At 38.1% G+C, this 21,150-nt stretch overlaps 2 protein-coding genes across 3 annotated transcripts in view; both read right to left on the bottom strand.

Moving 5' to 3' along the window:
- LOC137253563 (uncharacterized) overlaps window positions 1-20,319 on the bottom strand; it is a 155,271-nt gene extending 134,952 nt beyond the window's left edge. The window contains exon 1 of one of the 2 annotated variants that reach the window (XM_067790744.1): window positions 20,209-20,319. The gene's annotated coding sequence lies outside the window, so the exon portion shown is untranslated. Of the gene's footprint in view, window positions 1-20,129 lie in introns of both variants that reach the window. The other variant, XM_067790745.1, reaches the window with a different exon arrangement.
- On the bottom strand, window positions 5,405-10,357 carry hry (bHLH transcriptional repressor hairy). Its single transcript, XM_067790734.1, has 3 exons — window positions 9,757-10,357; window positions 7,553-7,648; window positions 5,405-7,413 (listed from the first exon to the last, which is right to left on the bottom strand). Exons 1-3 carry the CDS (start codon window positions 9,853-9,855, stop codon window positions 6,520-6,522), a joined length of 1,089 nt encoding a protein of 362 aa, XP_067646835.1. The 5' UTR covers window positions 9,856-10,357; the 3' UTR covers window positions 5,405-6,519.
- Window positions 20,320-21,150: the final 831 nt, after the last annotated feature.

The following is a 21,150-nucleotide window of genomic DNA, read 5'->3' as shown; positions in this document are numbered from 1 at the left end:
AGTTTTGAATTAATTGAATCTACTGCATTCGTATTCTTTCGTATGTACTGCCGGCATTATGTTTTTGCTTTGTAAATTTATTTCTTATTAACGTTTCCACTGATTTCCATGTAAAAACAGCAGAGCTGTCTAAACGTGATTCAAATAAATTTTTTTATTTCAATCGAAATTTGAATTTTAAATTTTTGCATTCACACTTAGTCGCTTTAGTCGAATCGCAGAGACACGCGGCGCTAAAACATTTAATTACCTTGTTAATAGTGTGTGTTGCTTCGTTTGTTGTTGTTGTTGTATGACACTATGGGCCCTAGTATGATCAAAATCAACACATAATCATTAAAAAAATAAAAAATTATTGAATTAGCTAGAAAATAATAGGGGGGGGGGGGGGGGGGGTTATGTATACATAACCTGATCTCCTACTAGCTAGTTACTAGTTATGTCCCCTTAGATATAACTCTGTCTAGGGCCTAGGCGAACGAAAACGAGTAATTGCCTATTTAAGGTTAATGGCTTGTAGAGGGCCCAGCTAGATTTTTCAATTTATTGCTGGAATCATAAAATTTGTCTAGTTTTTCTTGTGCTATTCTATAATAGTAAACACATATACATGCCTAGTTTTTTCTAGATGAAATCATAACGATACTTCCTCTAGCTATAACGACTCTCCCAGCATGCATTAGGACCATCTGTACGTCCCGTTAAAGAGCATCATTAATTTACAAGTCCGAACATCTCAGGAACGATTTAATTGATCACTTTGAATCTTGCAGTGGAGAGAAGGTTGGCTTAGGCGGTACAACGGTATTTCTGAATTATGCTGTGTAATTTGAATAACGCTATTAGTATGGTAACTAAGTTTTATCTTGGAGTCTACAGCGCGACGTTAATTGCAAATGTGAATGATCAGAATAAAAAACTACAATGGCAGTGCCTATGTAAAACTTTCAAAATCAATATAGTCCGCATTTGTTAATTTAATGCAATTAAAAAAAAAAAAATTTTTCCTGCAAAGGTTTCGTTAACTGGGTTTTGTAGCAACAAAACACTATTAAACTTTTAAGAGCCTAGCTACGATTTTCTATATTGCACTTTATAATACATAAGTTGGCACTAATAAAGTGTCTGCCATCCACCTAGACTTTTTTGATCGGGGCCAACCTAGGAAAAACTGGAGAGTACGTAGATAGACAACACCAGCTGGGGCCATCCGTAAAAAGTATTAACAAACTGTCAATGACTTTGCTATGCTTTCCTTAAAAGGCCAATTATTTCAAAGTGGAAAATATAGCCGCATTTTTCGGCCCTGGATATATCTTATCCGAAATATAAGTACTTACTTCAAAGATAAAAATGTGTTAAAAGGTTTTCCCACCTTCGTGTGAGTGTAGTCCAATTCTGGAATATCGTAATACATACAATCAAAACAAGACATGAACTAATTCATTCATTTCATTCATTCATACATTCATTCATTCATCAAGTGACTTTTGACTACGAATTAAGTCGCTCGGACCATTGTGTGCTTTGACGGCCACAACATCGTGGTGTCAAATCAAGCGCGTGTACATAATTTGCCGTATTGGCTTGGAATGTCACTTAATGAACTTGGCTATAACTATTTAGACATTGTGATGCGATGTGACGATGAAAAACCGTGACCGCCGACTAACTACCAACAACAAGCATTTGCCGAAGCACTACTATTCGAAAGAACGCTTCAATGCGGTCACATAGACCTCGACTTGATTTTTTTATTATAAATTTTTTTTTTGTATGCACTGTAGAACGTCTTTGACATTTGTTTTAACTTAAGTATAATATAAATATAATTAAATATTAACAACATAAATAAAGAATGTATGATATTCACATACATAAATGATTTGTTATTTAATTTTAATGTTCAAGAATGTAAGAGTTTGTGGTAAATGGTAGACAAGAGGTAAAGGAAAGAAACGATAAGGGAATATAGATAAAAAGTAGACGAATTGGGGAAGGCCGCCACCTCGCGCATTATGAATTTAGAAAAAAAAATTATCAAACCATTTTGCACTGCATTGATCTCGTTTTCGAAATTTTCGTTTTTGGGCTAAGAAATGGCGTTTTTGAAAAAAAAAAACATTCTGCCTTAGAATTCAAAAGTTTTCTGAGGTAGGGTATTTTCGAAGCGGCAGCCGAGAGAGGGTGATATCCCTGCAAAAATCGCTAGTATTCCATGCATGCATGTATGGAATACTCGCTATTGACCAAGCGAGTGCTCCAAAATTAACAACAATCCGTACAAAAAATATGGTCCAATTAACATTGCGCTGTCCTAGGACTGAACCATATACTCCAGTTCCACATTACATTACTCCATTACATGGAGTACCCACAGTCCAATGAACATCGTGTAGTGATTACAATCGTTAAACACCAGCAATGATCGGCTTACAATATGTTCGTGTAGAAACATGAGTTGGTCCATTGCTGCATTACAGTGGAGTATAATGGTAAGTACTCCAGTGGACCACATGATCCAACGATTTTCGCAGGGATTCTACTCAGCAGTCAATATGTCCAGAGATGAAAGTTGTGGGAATTTGGTATCCGGTTTTTAATTTTCATGAATTCGCTTGTGTCTATATTATGATTGTTTGAAGTTTGAACGTATCTGGATTTTGGAATTGTATAAGTGGGTATCATGCTATGCCCCCAGCATAGATATCAATAAAAATATTGGAAAAAATCGAGGAAACAAGGGCCCTTGTCGTGTGTGAAATGGTTAATCGGAATAGAAAAGTTCCAGAATTAACATAAAAATTTTGCTAACGATTTTTAAGCAAATTCTTGGCTATTTAGGGACTTGAAACTCAAGCATACTTCAAAAGCAATTTTAGGAGAAAACAATTTTACTGTGTGGGTCACGGATCGATCATTATCATCAGCGCTGCTCCAAATTTTTTATATTGAAGGGCAAAGCGCAATACATGTACAAAATTGTATGTATATACACTAGGATTTTTTTTTGTATTTGAAAAAATACAAAGCAAAGTTTTAAGTATTTAAAATATTTCGGTTCCGTGATTCGTTCGCTAGGTTCATTTCTTATTTTCTTTATGAATCAATTTTCATTTAAAATTTTTTTCAGTGCCATAATATTTTTGAATAATATTTGTCAATTTGTTGGTTGTTTTTCATACCCGAGTGGGTGAGCTTGCTTTAAAAAAACTGTCTTTACACTTTCATAAGAAACTCAGACACTTTCAAATATATCGTATTTATGTATATGTGAGGGTACTCCTATAGTCCCAGCCAGCATTTTTTGAAAATTTTGATCAAAAAATATTTAAATATCATACCCCAAGATGATTAAAAACGTTCAAATTTAAAAGCATTTTCTGTTCGAAAATTAACGTATCGTCGGGAGAAAAATGTACCATAAATGTGATTATTCTTGAATAATCATTTATAATTCCTATTTCGAAAAGCTTTTTATTCATATTTGATATCATTGTAAAATTGGGCTTTAATTGTTTTATTTGACTGCTTTTCACAGTCATTTTCTGATCATATACGTGAATATATTTCAATCGTTTTGGTTGAGATTTTTGAATCATTTTTGAATGCCATTATAATGCATTTATTCTTCATATCTCATTCAAAATATGATACTACATAATAATCTTATTTCATCAGGGGAAGAAAGCATCCGGAAGTGAGTTATTTGAACCACAGCTAACTCGCAAATAAACTTGACCGATATACACCTGCGACTACAACAACCAACATCAGCATTATCGTCTTCATCTTAAAATACGGATACGATACGGAATGTTGAAGCCGTATCCAGGTATGTCAAGATAGTTTCACTTACCTGGGGTTCAAATAGCTTATGTATTTTCTGGGAAGCTGAAGGGGAGAAATGGTTGGGGAATCTTCTTTCACGAGCAGCATTACATTATTTTTGTCTTGAAGAATATCTTTTGCCTAAATAATACAATATTTATATATTTTTCTTAGCTTCATGATTGAAAAAATTATGTGTATGTGAAAAAAATAAAATTTTTAATGAAAAGTAAAATTTCAACAAGTATAAAATTCATTATTCAATCAACAGATATATTCATAAAATATTCAGAAAGCTGAATGAAAAATGATTATAAATTTTTGATCACCTAAAGTAAACACATTTGATTCAAATATGGTTACAAAATGTGATTGAAAAACTATATTCAATTTTTGATCATCAAAGGTAAGCATATTTGATTATTTCTTTTGTTCAATTGTATGATAACTCATTATTTAGTCAGAAAGAGTAATCAAATTGTATTTATATGTAGGGAATTTCAAAATTTAATCATCTAAATGTTGAGTGGGGTACGGAACACATTTTTTATTATATTTGAAGCAGGGGCTGAAACTGTTATTACTTTTATAATATAATTCCATGCAAAACTATTAATTTTGGACTTTAAATATATTTGGATCAAGATAAAAAATATTTTCGGATTTTTATTTTTTGAGTCCGATAGAACTAGTTAAACTCGGACTTTAAAAAAAAAAAAGTCCGGAAATAAAAGTGAAATCCGGCCAAAATAAAAATCGCGCTTGATAACAAAGAAACGGCTTATACGAAATAAAAAAATGTTTAATTCACATAAGCCGTTTCTCTGTTATCAAGCGGGACTTTTATTTTGGCCTTAAAAAATAAAAGTCCGGATTTAACTTTTATTTCCGGACTTTTATTTTTAAAAGTCCCAGTTTAACTAGTTCTACCGGACTCAAAAAATAAAAATACAGATTTTACTTTTATAGGTGGACTTTTATGGAAAAGGTTCGAAAAATAAAAAGGATGCATGATTCGACGTGATATTGCAATAGGAATACCTGGGAACTCAAACATTTTCACCTAGGACAATTTTTTGACCAGGACTTTTTCGACTCCGAAAAAAAAAAATAATTATTATTTTCCGTCCCTGATTTGAAGTGTAGCTTTGTATCTGTGCCAATATTCAGGGCAAAACAAAAAACAAGTGTAAAATTATAAAGTGAGATCCAATCATCCCCCACCCCTTTATCCAGCACGGTGGACGCCGCTTTCTTTTATGTAGAACTCGGGATTTTTTTTAGAAATATTTTCCACTGTTACCTCCGGCTTTCTGATACACGAAGTTCTTTACCATTTCTGTTTTATATCCGTCACATTTGTACATCGTCTTAGCTTCGGTAGCCACAAGACCCATTTGCCTGCTACGTGAACATACTGGAGATGCCACTTTTCAAAAGAGTTCGATTTATCGATCCCTCATTGGTTTTTTCTGAAATTGTTTGAGGCCTTGAATCAAATCAGCAAAATATTGAATCGCCCCGAAATAATAAGGCACCACACCACGATTACCAAATTATTTAAAAAAGAGAGTTTTGTTTTTCAATTGTTAAAATTTATTATTTTATTTATTTAGTTCACCAGTCAGGTATTTATTTTTTTCAATAAAATAGTTTTTTTAAGAAATAGGATAAATAATTACAACTAATTTTACAATAAAAATATGTATTTGTATATAAATATTTATGTATCTGTGTATGTGTTTGTGTATCTTAAGATGTGCTGCATTATGTAAATTCTTCAAGCACAAATTATTTATTTTCTAAATTGGGAAGACCTTTCGGATTTTATTGTAATTTTAATCATTTTGTATTTATACATTTCTGATTTGTTAACCTAGTTTTAATTTAAATTAATTTATGTGTAGAAGTAAACAAACTATTTATTTAGCAAACACTGAAAAAACATAAACCAAAATAAAAATATTTGCATATTCTATGTGAAACTATAAATAATTAATGACTATATATACATATGTGTATGTATGTGTGTTGACGGATTCGCCAATATTAGTTATTCTATTTTTAATACTCCAATGAGATAACTGAGAAAATCAAATAAGCGCCCCTGAGGTGCGGCTAACCTGTGTTGCTGAGGTAGAACGAGTACATATGTATATGTATATGTGTATGTGTATGCATGTGTGTATTTAGTTAACTGGGCTTGCGCTGATTCATATACCCAATATCATCATAATCTCTAATGATTTGGCGCTTTTGAGCTTTTATCATTCGCCCGATAATATTTTTGGATGCGTATCGATAAGCGGAATCGGCGTCACAAATGCGTCACACTCGCGACGATTTACGTAACGCGTAACGTGTATAGGCTTCACCACATATTTATGTTCAACTTCCAACTTCGACGTCATTTACACAAAGGCAAGTGCGCTAAATTGGTGCGGAATTACATCGGGGCTCTACTTTTTTGTCAGCGTCCGTCTTGAACCAAATGCCAATGTATGCGCGCTTTTTGTTTTTGTTTTTCAAACATTTGGAATTATTTACCCCAATATGTCTTTCACAGCTGTCCATGTTCGCCCTTGCCTCGCAAGTCTTCAATACGCTTTGGCATTCATCACAGCCGCCCCCTCGCATTTCTATAAAAAGGGGCATTTTCCAGTACTTTTTTTTGGGTGTCTTTCATTCTCACCACGGACGCCATGGCTGCTCATCCTCAATTTTGATATCCTTCTTAATGACCAGTGAAAGTGGTTGCTGATTTTGTTGATGTTGTTGTTGCTCTTGCTCAAACTCCTGTTGCATTTGTTGTTGTTGATAAAGCGTGGGGGCGTGTTGAATAACGGATGGTTTACATTCCATTGCCTCGTATGAGTTAGCGGGACTTGGTGGAGCATATTGCGTGACGCTATTGGCAGGTGAGCAAAGTGTACGCTCATAAACCGAGGAACTATTTGAGGAAGCTGAACTCGTCGAGGCGGTCCGCGTAGGCATGGTCATCAGTGCAGCTGCTTGAGCAGCACTCAGTTGATGTTGTTGCATTAGTTGAGCTTGTGCGTGGGATTGCGCTTGTTGCTGCTGGTGTTGAGGGAGACCCTGAGGCAATACGAGCGCTATGCTCCCATTCGGAAGCTTGGTGGGTATCACATGCATGCCGTTAGGCAGAAAGTAGCCATTCATTGTATGCTGAACTTGTGCGCTCATAAGAAAGGGATGTGTAGCTGCAGCAGCGGTAACATGTTGTTGTTGCAAATGATGTTGATCTTGCTCGGGGGAGCTGGGAGGTGAGGGAAGCATTTGTGTTGGGCCGTTCACCATTTGGCGCTGATGGTGATGCAGTTCTGATTTGACACCGTTAATGCAATTGCTGAGATGCTGGAGAAGGCGGCGTTTAATCGCCGGATCAAGACCTGGAAAGCGACTTACTTCAGTAGCGCAATCGGCAAAGCCAGCTTTGAACTTATTAATTACTTTTGGATCGGCAACTTGCTGCATGGCGGCCTGTTGGCGCTGTAATTCTTGTAAGTGTTTCACAGTCTTTTCCAGAATATCAGCTTTCTCTAATTTAGAATGACGCGCAGGCTATAGAAATGAAACAGAGCAGAGAGGGAAAATAGTCTAGTTAGTTTAGAACTTTTTTCAAAAGAGGTACAGAGCTTTTAAAAGATTAGTGGAAGTGAAATGCATGGGTGTCATGCAAAGGCGTTTCAAATATACTTACGTCTTTCTTTGTGGCGTCCAGAATAAGCGTTTTCAGCTCGTTTAGGCAATTGTTGATGCGAGCGCGTCGGCGTTTTTCCATAATCGGCTTGTTCGACTGCAAATAAAATGAAAAACAATAAAATATTCATTAGTCGCCACGTTGCTGATTGAAAAGTTACGTATTAACAGTAAGAAAGAACGAAATACACTTGCACCACCGCACAAAAGAGTTTAGCTAGACATATTAAATGAGAAGTGATCGAAGCATTAATGTAAATTTACTGCCACACACAATGTTTCCGATTTGCCACACGCGCAGCACACAACTACGCGACGTTTAATGGCCCTCAACGTCGTCTCTGCACTTGCACAATGCATCTACCCGTAATCCACCTCCGCGACGAATGATCGCCCGCTTTGGTATTTCAACCTTTTATTTTGTATAACTGCACTGCATCGTTAGTGCCATTGGCAGCGATCTTGCATCGTACGATCGCGCGCTTTGACATGATTTAATTGGATACACCAGCAATTATGGCACTCGGCCAACAAATGGTTGGCGATGCGGGAAGCGCACAAGTTTGGTGAGGTGGCGACAACCGTGTGCGTTATTTTAAGTTAGGTGAATGTGTTGGCAACTAAAAATAAACCGCCTGCACGTACAAAATAAGCAAAATGTTTAGCATATTGGCGCGTCGCCACCACAAAAAACACCAACGCCATTGTGCATCATCGAGATCACACTGCCGTGGCCGTTAGCTGAAGGCGACCGGTTATAGCGTTAAGTGTCATTAAGTGCCTGAAGCGCGCAAGCAAACAACAATAAAGTGAAAAAGTTGTAGTCGTTTAATGAAAGCGTTGGCTGATGGCAAAAATGTGTTGTAAATAAGTTGGCGAATGGTGGGGCGCGCACTGTCCGAATTTGTGAGGCTGACCAATTCGAGAAATGGCCAAAAATAGCTTTTGAATTGGTTAAAAATATAATAAATAACACACGCTGAGGCGCAGGTATTCTATCTTATTTCTCGTACATTAATACACATGCGATTGATGGCCTGCGGCGAAACTTTCAGCGCGGCTATAGTACTAGCTTAGGACAAAGGGGTATGGAAGGTTGCTAGCAATTACATTCAGTTATTACCAAAAGATAATCTTGTTTCGCTTTTCTGATATTCTTATGCTAGTTTTAGTTTATTTTGTATCAACTCATTCTGTCTCACAAATAAATGCAAGTAATAAATGTCACGATGGGGGAGGCAACACGTACGCATTACGCCAACAACGCGCCTTGTATCGCGCAATATGCAACTGGCCAAACAAAGGCAATGAATGGATGTCAGGCGCGCAATGCGAATATGTGATACGGTGAGAAGGCGGCGGCACCAAATCAGTGTCGTTAGTGGTGAAGTCATCAAAATGTTCCAATTACGTTGTTGCACTCGGCTGAATATGGGATGAATGAATATATCTTTGCTATTATTCACGTATAAAACATTTGTCAGCTGCCGCATACGGGCGCGTAGGAATACAAAAAACACAAAAAGCGGTTGATGGTTGGCGTCCGCGCGTCAACAACCAATTTAGGCGCACACAAAGTGACAACATACATATATGCGTATGTATGTATGTAAGTGAGTGCTGTTGACTTGATTTTGCGTTGGATGCGTTGTATGCCATAATCGGCGCAACACGGGCGATATACTTGGTGTACGCTTAGTTGCTGACGGAATAAGTTGACTTTCCCAAAATTAGGTACAACAACCACTCACGCTAACAGTTAGTCCCCGCAAATGTGACCATAATAATAAATCTATGAATGAAAACGTAAAAAACACAACAATTATGTATTTACGTCGCGACGTTTTAAATCGAACTGTGATTTGCTTTTGTTGTAGGTCGCGCCACGCCGGATTTGGGGCAAAATAGCGCAAAACAAACTCAAATAAATGAGTGGGCATTTCTATTGGAGCGCGTGTAATGTGAAATGCGTGAGTGGAGGTGAGTGATGTCGCTGTAACATCGTTTACTTGATATGGCATGCGACGCGCAGTGGGCAACCAACGCGCAGCACCCAATGGTCAGAAGCAAGTGTGAGTTAATAGTGGAAAACAGAAAAAATTTTGCTAGCAAAATGTGTCCCTGTTATAAGTCTCATAGATCAAAAATCTAATAAGTATTTTTATGTTTCTAGTTTGTGTTCAACAAAAATATGAATAAACTTACCCGACGATCGCTTTTGACTGGTGCTGTCTCTTTAAGCGCTCCTACCGGCGTTCCGATAATGTTGGCTGCCATATTTGAGCCAACAACTCCTGTTACCATTTTTTTTTCGTAAACCACACAAACCACTTTTTATTTATCACAATTTGCTTTTCTTTAGCTAACAGTCAGTTTATTTGTAAAAATCACGTTTAATTTATTTTAAAAACTATTTTTTTTTTCGTACTTTGCACAAATATTGTTATTTTATGTTTCTTTTGCGATAACTTTTTTTATGTGAAATAATTGTTTTTCTGTAAAATGTAAATTTTAGTCTTGGCTTCTAATAATTTCACTTTCTTTTAGCGCAACGTCTTTCCGTTCATAGTATTTTCCATTCACTTAAAGCAAAAATCACGTTCTCAAGTATTTAGCTAGATCGATAGCTCCGTAGATTATTTTTCGCGAGCGGCCGGACCTTCTTCTGTTCACTACAACGTTCGTTTAGCAAATGAATTCAATGTTCTAGTCGCAGTGCGATTAAAAGAAAGACTCGTCAACTGCTCGGCCCAGACTCGATTGCTACCTCTGCTGGCTGACTGGTTGTTGTTTGTTTGCCTGTTGCCTTTTGTTTTATTTTTTGCCTGCCCGCATTGATTCAGTTGCTGGGTCTTTTCGCTGCGCGCCGCTGGGTTCTATTTGTGTTTTTCGTATCTGTGTTGAGGAATTTTTAGGTGCTGATTATAAAAGCAGTGACGGTGGCGATCACGATGTTTACGACGAAGATTGTGGTAGCGTTAGGTGTGCATATATGTGTGTTTTTGTTGTTTAACGTTTGCATTCGGCGAAAGCGACTGACGGACGCTTGATCGACAGGTTCGTTGGCTAAATCACTGTACTGCGCGCCAGGATGAGGCGAGAGCGGAGGTGTTGTCTGACTGCACGACGGCGTGCTGGTCATCGCCACAATCACAAAATATGTTTTATTTAAGGTAGGATGGAGGTAGCAGAAGTGCAGAGATCAGAGGTGACACGACCGCATGATGTAGGTGCTAAGGCAAGCGTAGCCAGCCACACGACCAAAGTAGTCGATCGACCAACGGTATGAAACGTGTGTCGATCTGCCTGCCTGGCGGTCAGCACGACGCTCGCTTTAAGCACCAACGCGGGGCTGATGAGTCGTAGCGTAGTTTTTAGTTTGTTGAGGCGTTTCAACGTGCCGGAGCGTAGATGTTAGATGTTTTACACATTCAAATATTCTTTGTCGCGTATGTATGCATGCATGAATTGCTTGTGTATATGTATAAGTGGGTAGTTAAACGAATTTGTTAATTATGGTGGCTATATGAGTGACGTATTGCCACCACGAGTCATAAAGCAGGTAGCTATTTAGTCAAAGAGTCAGACCATAGCTCTCACATACTACAAGAGAGCTTCGTGCATATTTTATAACTAAAATAAAATGCGATCTCTGGCGCTCTATTTGTGTGGGGTTTGCTAACGATCGCATCGCGGTGATTCATACCTCAAATGAAGGTGATTATAAGCATTATAGCGAATGCACATCAAACGTCAATTGTTAAATGCGTCGTGTGCGATCGATTTTCCAGGGAAAACTGGGTGGGGTTTTGGGAGTACGGTTGGAGCTGCGTCTAAGGCTCAAAGGTAGGTTGATTCGTTCTAATTGATTTGTTGTCAAAATTAAATATAAACAAGTAAGGACGGGAATATCTTCGGCTGTGCTGAAGACTTCATACCTTTCATGAATGTAGCTGAGCAAAGATCTCATTCTAATTATTATTAATTCGTAATATCTGAATAATCGGTTGTATAGCATATCTAAAATATAGTGAACAGATGTACATACTTAAGCGACATTTTTGATAAATATAGTATAAATAAAATAATTTAAAAATTTGTTTAAGTTGAAAACAATACTTATGTTAAATAATAATTATACTAAAAGCTAGAAAATAAATAGGTAGGTCCTAGGTATTAGTCACCACACTCCTCATCAATCTAGGGCGTTGATCAGACAATTAAATAAAAGCGTTGGACGGCGGCCACCGTGGTGTGATGGTAGCCTACCACACCGTATGCCCTGGGTTCACACCCCGGGCAAAGCAACATCAAAATTTTAGAAATAAGGTTTTTCAATTAGAAGAAAATTTTTCTAAGCGGGGTCGCCCCTCGGCAGTGTTTGGCAAGCGCTCCGGGTGTATTTCTGCCATGAAAAGCTCTCAGTGAAAACTCATCTGCCTTGCAGATGCCGTTCAGAGTCGGCAAAAAACATGTAGGTCCCGTCCGGCCGATTTGTAGGGAAAATCAATAGGAGCACGACGCAAATTGGAAGAGAAACTCGGCCTTAGATCTCTTCGGAGGTTACCGCGCCTTACATTTATTTATTTATTTTAAGTCTTTATTTAATTGCCTAATATTTGTCGGCCTTTAAGAGTGGATCTCAGGTGGATACCATTTACACCGATTTCTCTAAAGCCTTCGATACAGTCTCTCATGATACTTTATTACACAAGCTTGAGCTCCTTGGTTTCCATTCAGTCTTTCTTCTGTGGTTGCGATCCTATCTCACGAACAGAACAACGTTTGTAGAAATCGATGGTACTGCGTCTTACTCTTTTGTGGCAACCTCCGGAGTACCGTAGGGTAGTATTCTAGGCCCGCTTCTTTTTGTTCTGTTTATCAATGATATCCGGTCCTGCTTTAATCACTCGCAATTTCTTCTCTCTGCTGATGAATTGAAATTGTATTCTAAAGTTACCTGCGTGGCTGACGCGCTTCGGCTTCAAAATGAACTCAACAATCTTACTGATTGAGGTCTCAAAAACAAGCTGTTGCTTAACATAAAAAAATGCTTTCACTTTACCTTGTATTTTCTGATCTAGGCGTTCTGTTTGACTCTGGTTTTACCTTTGTCAGTCATGTGAATACAGTTATCCCTAAGGTCTTTTCGAATTTGGGCTTTTTGAAGCGTTATGCGAAAGACTTTAAAGATCCCTATACAAGAAAATCCCTTTTTACTTGTCTTGCCCGGTCTAAGTTGGAGTACGCTTCAATTATCTGGAACCCATTATATAGTTCTCATTCGGACAGAATCGAGCGTGTACAGCGTAGCTTTACTCGCTTTGCTCTCTATCCACTTCATTTCGTCGACCTTTCCATCCTATATTGCACGGTGTTTGCTCATAAACTTGAAATCTCTCTCTAGTAGGCGCACAATCCATCCGAAATTGTTCATTTTCGACATTGTTAATGGCTTAATTGATTGCGTGAGTCTGCTCGATCAACTTTGCTTCAATGTCCCAAATCGCATCCTACGTTCCCACTACCCTTTCCATCTTACTACAGTTAAATCTAATTACCACTATCTCGCGCCCATTACTAGGGCTGTCAGTGAAATTAACAATATTTACAAACCGCTTGATCTCGATTTCGCAATGCCGAGATCCCAGTTCGTCTATAAGATTACTTCATTTTATTCCTAGTACTCAATTCCAGCCAATTTAGTCAGTAAGTAATTTCTTGTACATTTCTAGTCTGTAAGATATTGTTATCATAGACCGAATAAATAATAATAATAATAATATTTCTCATTGTATTTAGTTCATTTAGTGACTCATTATTACAAATACTCTTTGTCTGAAAATTTATTACAATCTAAGTCCTCAATACATATTCCTTACAAAGACTTTACTCGACTCAGCGCCACGTATGCTTGTCCGTCCTCGAACTTCAAAGTTTTTTGGCGTCACTCTTACCGGACTGTATATAATATTAGTTCCAAGTATGAGCCAAATCGGACCACAAATACGATTTTTTGAATATCTCCATCCTTGCGCCACCTAGCGGCGGTTTTTTCATAGTATTTTTTTAATACTTATGTGTTCCAAATATGAACGAAATCGGAGCACAAATACGATATCTTTAAATATTTCGATCCACGCGCCACCTATAGTAGTTTTTTTCTTATTATTGCATTGTCATCGGGTTCTGAAATATAATCCAAATTCCAAGCTTGTAGCTTGTCGGGAAGTTACTTTAATTTCAATTACAAAATTCGTGCCGGCCAGCCTGTCAAGTCAAGCTTAATAAAACCGTTTAAAAATAGATCGGTACTTTGCGCGAGGATACAAAATTCCAAGTTTATTGTGGTCTGCATGAGATGGCTATGACCATAAATCACTTATCTGAACAATATATGACATACACGTAGGTATTTAATGAAAGTTTAAGCTTCTAGTCGTTAAATGGGCAGAAATTACAGTTTACATGGGGTATATAATATATATAAGACAGATATCTATGATTTTTTCAGACAATATTATATGCTATATACGTAAGTAAGCATTTGGTGAAATTTTAAGGTTGTGGGAGACATATACTACATATGTATATATACGACCACTCTCATCGATTTTTTTAGACAATATTATATGCTAGATACGTAAGCATCTGATGAAATTGAAACTTCAAACTGATAGATTGAGGAAGATATAACAAAAATCCTCTTTTCTGAAAAATCGGTTGTATGGGGGATATATGCTATAGTGGTCCAATCCGGCCGTTTCCGACAAATGTCTAATCGGACACCTAAATATACTCGCTCACCAAATTTTATCAAGATATCTCAAAAATTGAGGGACTAGTTTGCGTTCAAACAGACAGACGGACATGGCTAAATCAACGCAGATCGTCATTCTGATCAATTGGGCATACTTATTGGTGGCTCTATCTCTTCTCCTTTTATGAATTAAAATTTTGAAATTCGTTACGATCTTAATATATTTTCATGAAGGGTATACAAATCTGCTGACGACTCACTTCTGGGGTGTTCTTCACACATAATATGAGAGATATGGACGAATCTTTTTATATACATAAATATAACACTTGTTAATGTAAATATGTACTTATGTACGTAGACACATGTGACTTTGTTTTGTTTTTAAATTAAACATTTCGCTGTGCTATTCGCGTGTGCAAGTGGGTTCTCTTTACTTCTTGCAACTTGCTCTTTTAACGTAGATAATTTCAACTTAAATTCTCTTATTAGTGCGCTTAAGATATGATTCCTCTCTATGATATTTTTTTGTGTGTGGTTTGTTTATTACTATGTGATACGAGAGTCACCATTTACATCTAACTTGAGCGTCGGGGCAAAATACTCATCAGTTAATTGTTTTCAGTTATATGAGTCGCATACGACTCATACCGTGAAAAGGTGCTGTTGTGTTAGAGATAATAATATTGATGTTTTACGGGTAGCTAAGTTGCCTTATTATATGTAGTTTTCATTATTTTACAAAATCACAATTCTGGTTTACGAAATGTTCAATATCTAAGAAGTAGGCGTAGGTAACCCCATGTGAGTGCTTAGAATAAACCCGCGGTAAGGCATGCCTTAAAGCAAACAAAACTAAGATGCATATTCGGTGTCCGTTTGTGCGCTGGGTTTGGGGCCAGTAATCTGCAGTACCAACATCAAAAGATGCAACAACCAACTTGGCTGTCAAAGAACACTAAACAAAATTGATCACGTTATGATTAACGTCAGGCATACCACAGGAAACATGTGCGTACGCTACGAGGTCCAAATATCAATTTACGTATCACTAAAGAAACAGCTGATAATTTCTCTACTCTCATCACGTACCGTTGCTGCGAATACTATAGGTTTTAGCGATGCTAAAAAAAATGACAAGGCGACTCCCAATCGTGCGATTACTTTTACATGATGCTGGAGACGATAATTATAGCAGCAGATCTGAACCGCGGTGGTACAATATATTATAGGAGAGTACAATTGCTGGCGTATTCTGGTGATATTGATATAATTGGCCTTCGTAAGCGCACTGAAAGTTCTACCTTGCCTGGATTAGCTGAGGAGGCGAAGAAATGAGACCTAGCGGTGAAGGAGGACAAGATGAAGTTTTTGCTTCCATTAAAGAAAGAATCGGCGTAATCGCGCCATGTCAGCCAATGTCAGTTACCGTTGAGGGATACAAATTCGCGATTGTGAAGGTCTTTGTTTCTCTGGAAACCAGCAATTACACCGAAAACAGTATCTCCTTTGATATCAAACAGAGAATAACTTTTGCCAACAAAAGCTCTTTGAGAATTAGCAGGCGATTTATTTATTTGTATACATATCTATAATAAAATCATTCTTTATACTGCCGTCCTAATAAAGCGCGTGGGTATTTGCATTCTTTTTCGAAGATTAGTCACTTACAAAAGCATCAAAGTCGCGTATAAGGAGCTCAAAGTTGGACTCTTTTTGTGCATGATTAGAAAGATCACATCCAAATTAGACCATTTTACTTATTTTCAACAAAAACAAAGTCGCATATTTTGAAAAGTTACAACCAAGTTAAATTCTATATGCCAGTTTCAGTAAGAATGTAGATACGAGTAGGATTCTCTGGCTAGGCCATGTTATGGGAAAGAAAGAAGATCCTCCGATGCGGAAAGGTTTTCAACCAACACCCGTATTTGGAAGCATAGGCAAGATATCCCTGTTCTCTCAATTGATCTCAGCTTGGCGAATATGCATAATTTTTTTATGGTATGCTCTCATGAACCAATAAACAGATCCCGCATTAAAAAATGAGAGAGCACAAAATCATAGTTGGCTGTGAAATAAATTTTCTCGTCGTGACGTCACGCTTTTGACAACATGTTTCATTGCTGACCCAGTGTTCAGACTTTATTCCAGTCGGAGTATTTTGCTCCGCTCTTACCTCCTACTACATTTTTTATCTCAAAGGTTTATTTGGGTCGAGTTGAAAACTAAATAGCATTACTACTTAATATCTTTTGGTTGAAGTTTTTATTATATACGTATGAAAAGCTAATTGTTTACAAGTGACGATTGGATGAAATGACGTGAATTAATTTTTCGTGTTTTAAGACATGTTTCTTCACATTCTACTCACAGTTTTTGTACTTTTTTCGTACGGAATGAGAATAGAAGGAGTAAAATGTAAGCAAAAAATGTGTCCGGGCGTGATCTATAAATCCTGCCAAAATTCAACGTGCTATATATTCTTGAAGTTTTATATAAAAATTAAGTACGTTGAGTCAGTGAGGCAAGCTAACCCAGTTTTGCGATAACAGTCGCCAATTGGTCTTCTCTTTCCTCTGTTTACAAACTGCCGGAGCGTATTCGTTCATCCGCATAACATTCTCCAACTAGCGAAGCCTTTGCATTTTCAATCGCTGCACTATCGTCATGTCTGCGTAAAGATCATATAGGTCATCATTATACCTCCTTCGATACTCGCCGTCGACATCACGCATAGGACTATAAACCTTCAGGAGAACTTTTCTCTCGAATACTCCAAGAGCCATCTCATCTTCTCTCGACACCTTCCATGATTCCGAGCCATACATCAGGACAGGTGTGATGAGTGACTTGTAGAGCGAGAATTTTGTTTGTCGAGAGAGGACTTTACTTTTCAATTGCCTAAAGAAGAACTTGTTGGCAAGAGTTATTCTCCGTTTGATTTTTAGGCCGACATTCTTTTTGCTTTTAATGCTGCTTCCCAAATGAACGAAATCCTTCACAGTCTCGAATTTATATCCGTCAACAGTGAGCTATAAGGCCGCGATGACAGCAAGTACTTCATCTTATCCAAATTTACCGCAAGACCCACGTTATTTTTTGCTTCTTTATCTTATACCAACTCTCCGCCTCTCTGTTTGAACAGCCCGGCATGTATCCCGCCATTACTTGGAACCTTGTGATTTTTTTAACCGTGATATTGGATGCCGGGGAGTGTTTTTCATCATCGGCGATCGGGGAATCGGGTCCGTCTTCCCCCACACTCTGTACGTCAGTTACCAGGTCGCCATTGTCGTTCCTACAGGAATCTGCCCTTGTCTTCAAACCCTAGGTCATTAAAAGAGCATGAAATATGTATAGTAAACCGAAAATAATAATAATATTTTTTCGCTATAAATATCCGGGGGGATAGAATGTGGTGTGTTAATGGGAGCATTAATTGGTCATCCTACACGTTTTAGGCCGACTCCATGTGCATCTGATAAATAAAAGAATAAATGTAAGGCGCGATAACCTCCGAAGAGATCTAAGGCCGAGCTTCTCTTCCAATTTGCGTCGTGCTCCTCTTGATTTTCCCTACAAATTGGCCGGACGGAACCTACGTGTTTTATGCCGACTCCGAACGGCATCTGCAAGGCAGATGAGTTTTCACTGAGAGCTTTTCATGACAGAAATACACCCGGAGCGCTTGCCAAACACTGCCGAGGGGCGACTCCGCTTGGAAAAATTTTCTCCTAATTGAAAAACCTTATTTCTAAAATTTTGATGTTGCTTTGCCCGGGGTGCGAACCCAGGGCATACGGTGTGATAGGCGCACGCTACCATCACACCACGGCGGTGCGCATCTGATAAGGCAGATAACTTGTTTGCTGAGATACATTTCATGACAAAAAAACAATCGAAAGGTTTGCCAAGCCACCAAATCAATTTTATGTTAGTTGTTCGCCCGCTTTCAAAAAGGAAGAAGAAATATACTCCGAAATTTTATTTTTACTCCGGCGCAGTCATTTACTCAGGTAACAGTTTTAAATACTCCGAACACTGGTAGCGAAACATGAGAGAAATGTAATAAATCGACAAATTTCAAAAGCGCTACGTCATCAAACTTTTTTTCAAATTCGATTACAAACACAACATTTCCGGAATGCGGGATCTTAGCTCATTCGATTATGGTATGCTCTAATGTAAATAGAATTGAAAATATCTAAGTTTATAAGGTGTGTAGATGGCTTGGCCGCAGACCTGTGTGGCAGTCACTTTGGACATCAAGTGAATACACAGATCATGGGGGGGAAATGTAGCATACATTAAGGTATAAGCAGTGTTGGAATTTTCCAAATTTTATTGTCTCATTAGGTTGGTTTGAGAACACCGAGCGCCAGACTTCACGGGCAATGCGTTCCTACAAACACACGAAAGTTTGTGTGTATTGCTGTTGATATACATGTTCCATTGAATGCACAAAGGTAGATACTTATTTACAGGTGAATCTGCTGCTCTCGCCCCCCAACCGATAACTCAACGGGGTGTGACATTCGACGTTGCTGCTTGTTTTTTGTTGATCGCGCGCTGCCTGCGTTATGGATTTGTTCAGCTGTCATGAAGTGAGGAGGGCTTGTGGGTGCGGGTATTCGGGTGCGAAATTGGTTTATCATTAGGCTACGCATCAGGCCTATTGTGTTATGGCGTTTGGAAATTGTGTGAAGGCCGTTCAAATGTTTTTGATGTGCTGGTGGCTTATGTTGTTGTTTTTTTGTTTAACTTCGAGCTCATACACAATTTGGGGTTTATTAGTGCGTCGTGGTTTCGTTATCTATACATTGTTTCCGCATTGCTTATCACAATTTGATAATGCATGGCTTTTTTAGGAAGTGGTAAAATATCAAAACGAAATTTGATAGATGATTTATTTCACATTTTACAAATTCACAAATATAAAAGATTTTTGACGACTGCAGAACGACAAACTTTCATCAAAGGACGTAGAACCACTCTTTGCTATCGTGTGGAAAAACGAAATTAGAGAGTTTCCCGAACACTAGCAGTCGGAAAGTTGAGAGCGTAAGTAATAACAGAGAGGGGTTGCTCCCAGTCTTCTCTTCAGAGCACAGTGATTGTTCTCCTACCCGATGGACATTGTGGGCAGGTGGAAGCGGGGAAAAGTGTTTCTAAGTGGGGTCGCCCCTCGCCAGTGGATTTACAAACACTCCATGAAAAAGCTTATCAGCGGAAGTTCATCTGATTAAAGATGTCGCTCGTATTCGGCATAAAATATTTAAGCCCCATCGCACCAATTTGAAGGAAAAGTTAAATAGTAGTACGACGAACATTGGAGAAGAATCTCGACCTAAATCTCCTAACATTGTGGTAGATGGAATGCAATCTAGTGCTAAAGCGGCTAGTTGGAAAAACAAGATACAATTAGGGCTAGCACATCAGCAAAAGTGCAATAGAGGGTACTCTGGCAATTATTTTCTCAATGCCGGGTCATACTACATAATATCCCGGCAAACTGCCACGTCAATTTTTTGAATCGAATAGCCATTTGTGAGTTCATCTGTACAAACGCTGGATAGACACTTTTTCTTGCAGAAAATGGATTTTTTTTGCAGGAGGTGTATGGTAAGCACCCTGTATAACTATTTTGTTCGCAAACCTTCATTTATCTCTGGTATTGGTGCTGAAGCTGGAAAAAAAATGACGAGTGGGAAACATAGAGGTCGTAACTGAAGAGCTATTGCTAGAACTAGATGAAAGAATTTATGTATACAAGGTCGAGGTCAGTCTTAATATGAATTACATTGTAGCGACTCACCGACACTTTAAGTAATTTTAACTGTCGTCACTGTTATTTTGGAGTGTTAACGGATATGAGCTTGAAGTTATATACATACCAATGTATGATCCATGTTGTGAACAATTAAACTATTATTTAAGAGTGCAAAATTTTATTTGTCCTGCAATAAAAATAAAAACCAGAAGCCTTTGCAGGCAGCGCATTCACTTATTATTTTGGCTTCCACAAACGCCAGCGAAACGAAACTAAGCAGGATCAACCTATCGCACACCAACACACAACATACCTGTATCCACACAACACAGACACACATATACACGTTAACTCGACCAAATGATCGTATATTCGCGTGCATATCATTTAGCGCCAACGCGAACGAACGCCAACAGGGCCGGGGAGGTAAAACTGAAGATGGAAAGTAGCGGAGGCATTAAAATACAATAAACAAATTCCGTTGGTCACATGCAACAACGAACGAGCGTCAGCAGTCGAATCAGCGGCAGAGGAGCAATGTGAAACACATAAAAATAAATTTTTATCACTGCTCGCCTCCCTCCTCCTGGTGCACCACTTTTGACTTTTGAAGAATCTGGCAGTGAGCGTACGATGGGCCGAAAATACATTAATTGTGAATATTTTTAGTTCTTTCAGAAAAAATTGCGCAGCGGTGGTGATGAAGGCAAAACTATACAAACATGTTTATTGTTGTTGTTTTTATTCTGATGATGTTATTAACGGTGTGGAGGTGCGACGACGGCGCGGCATGTGAGCATTTTCGTGCGTAGATCGCTTTGATTTTTATTTTTTCTTAAACTATTTTCAAAATTTTAAATTGAAAACATGTTGTTGTTGTTGTTGTTGTTGTTGTTGTTCTATTTTCATATGTTTTTTGTTTGTTTAACTCTTTGATTTTTTGGGTTTGTTGTTTTTCGTGCGACTCCCACACGCCTTTATGAGCGCACGTCCGCAGCTGACGGTGTTTATTGTTGTTGTTGTACTTATTATTGTTTTCAATTTGCCAGTGGCTGCCTTTGGCAAA

Source organism: Eurosta solidaginis, chromosome 5 (genome assembly GCF_040869045.1).
Source record: "Eurosta solidaginis isolate ZX-2024a chromosome 5, ASM4086904v1, whole genome shotgun sequence".
NCBI classification, from domain to species: domain Eukaryota; kingdom Metazoa; phylum Arthropoda; class Insecta; order Diptera; family Tephritidae; genus Eurosta; species Eurosta solidaginis.
The sequence above is the reverse complement of the archived record's forward strand: the minus strand, read 5'-3'. Positions and strand labels throughout refer to the sequence as shown.

What these genes read in the sequence shown, in the direction of transcription:
- hry (XM_067790734.1), bottom strand. Translation starts at nt 9,855, where the DNA reads ATGGTAACAGGAGTTGTTGGCTCAAATATGGCAGCCAACATTATCGGA. An exon ending in CAGTCAAAAGCGATCGTCGG is followed by an intron (nt 7,649 to 9,756) that starts GTAAGTTTATTC and finishes TTTTATTTGCAG; the next exon opens with TCGAACAAGCCGATTATGGA. An exon ending in TGGACGCCACAAAGAAAGAC is followed by an intron (nt 7,414 to 7,552) that starts GTAAGTATATTT and finishes TCATTTCTATAG; the next exon opens with CCTGCGCGTCATTCTAAATT.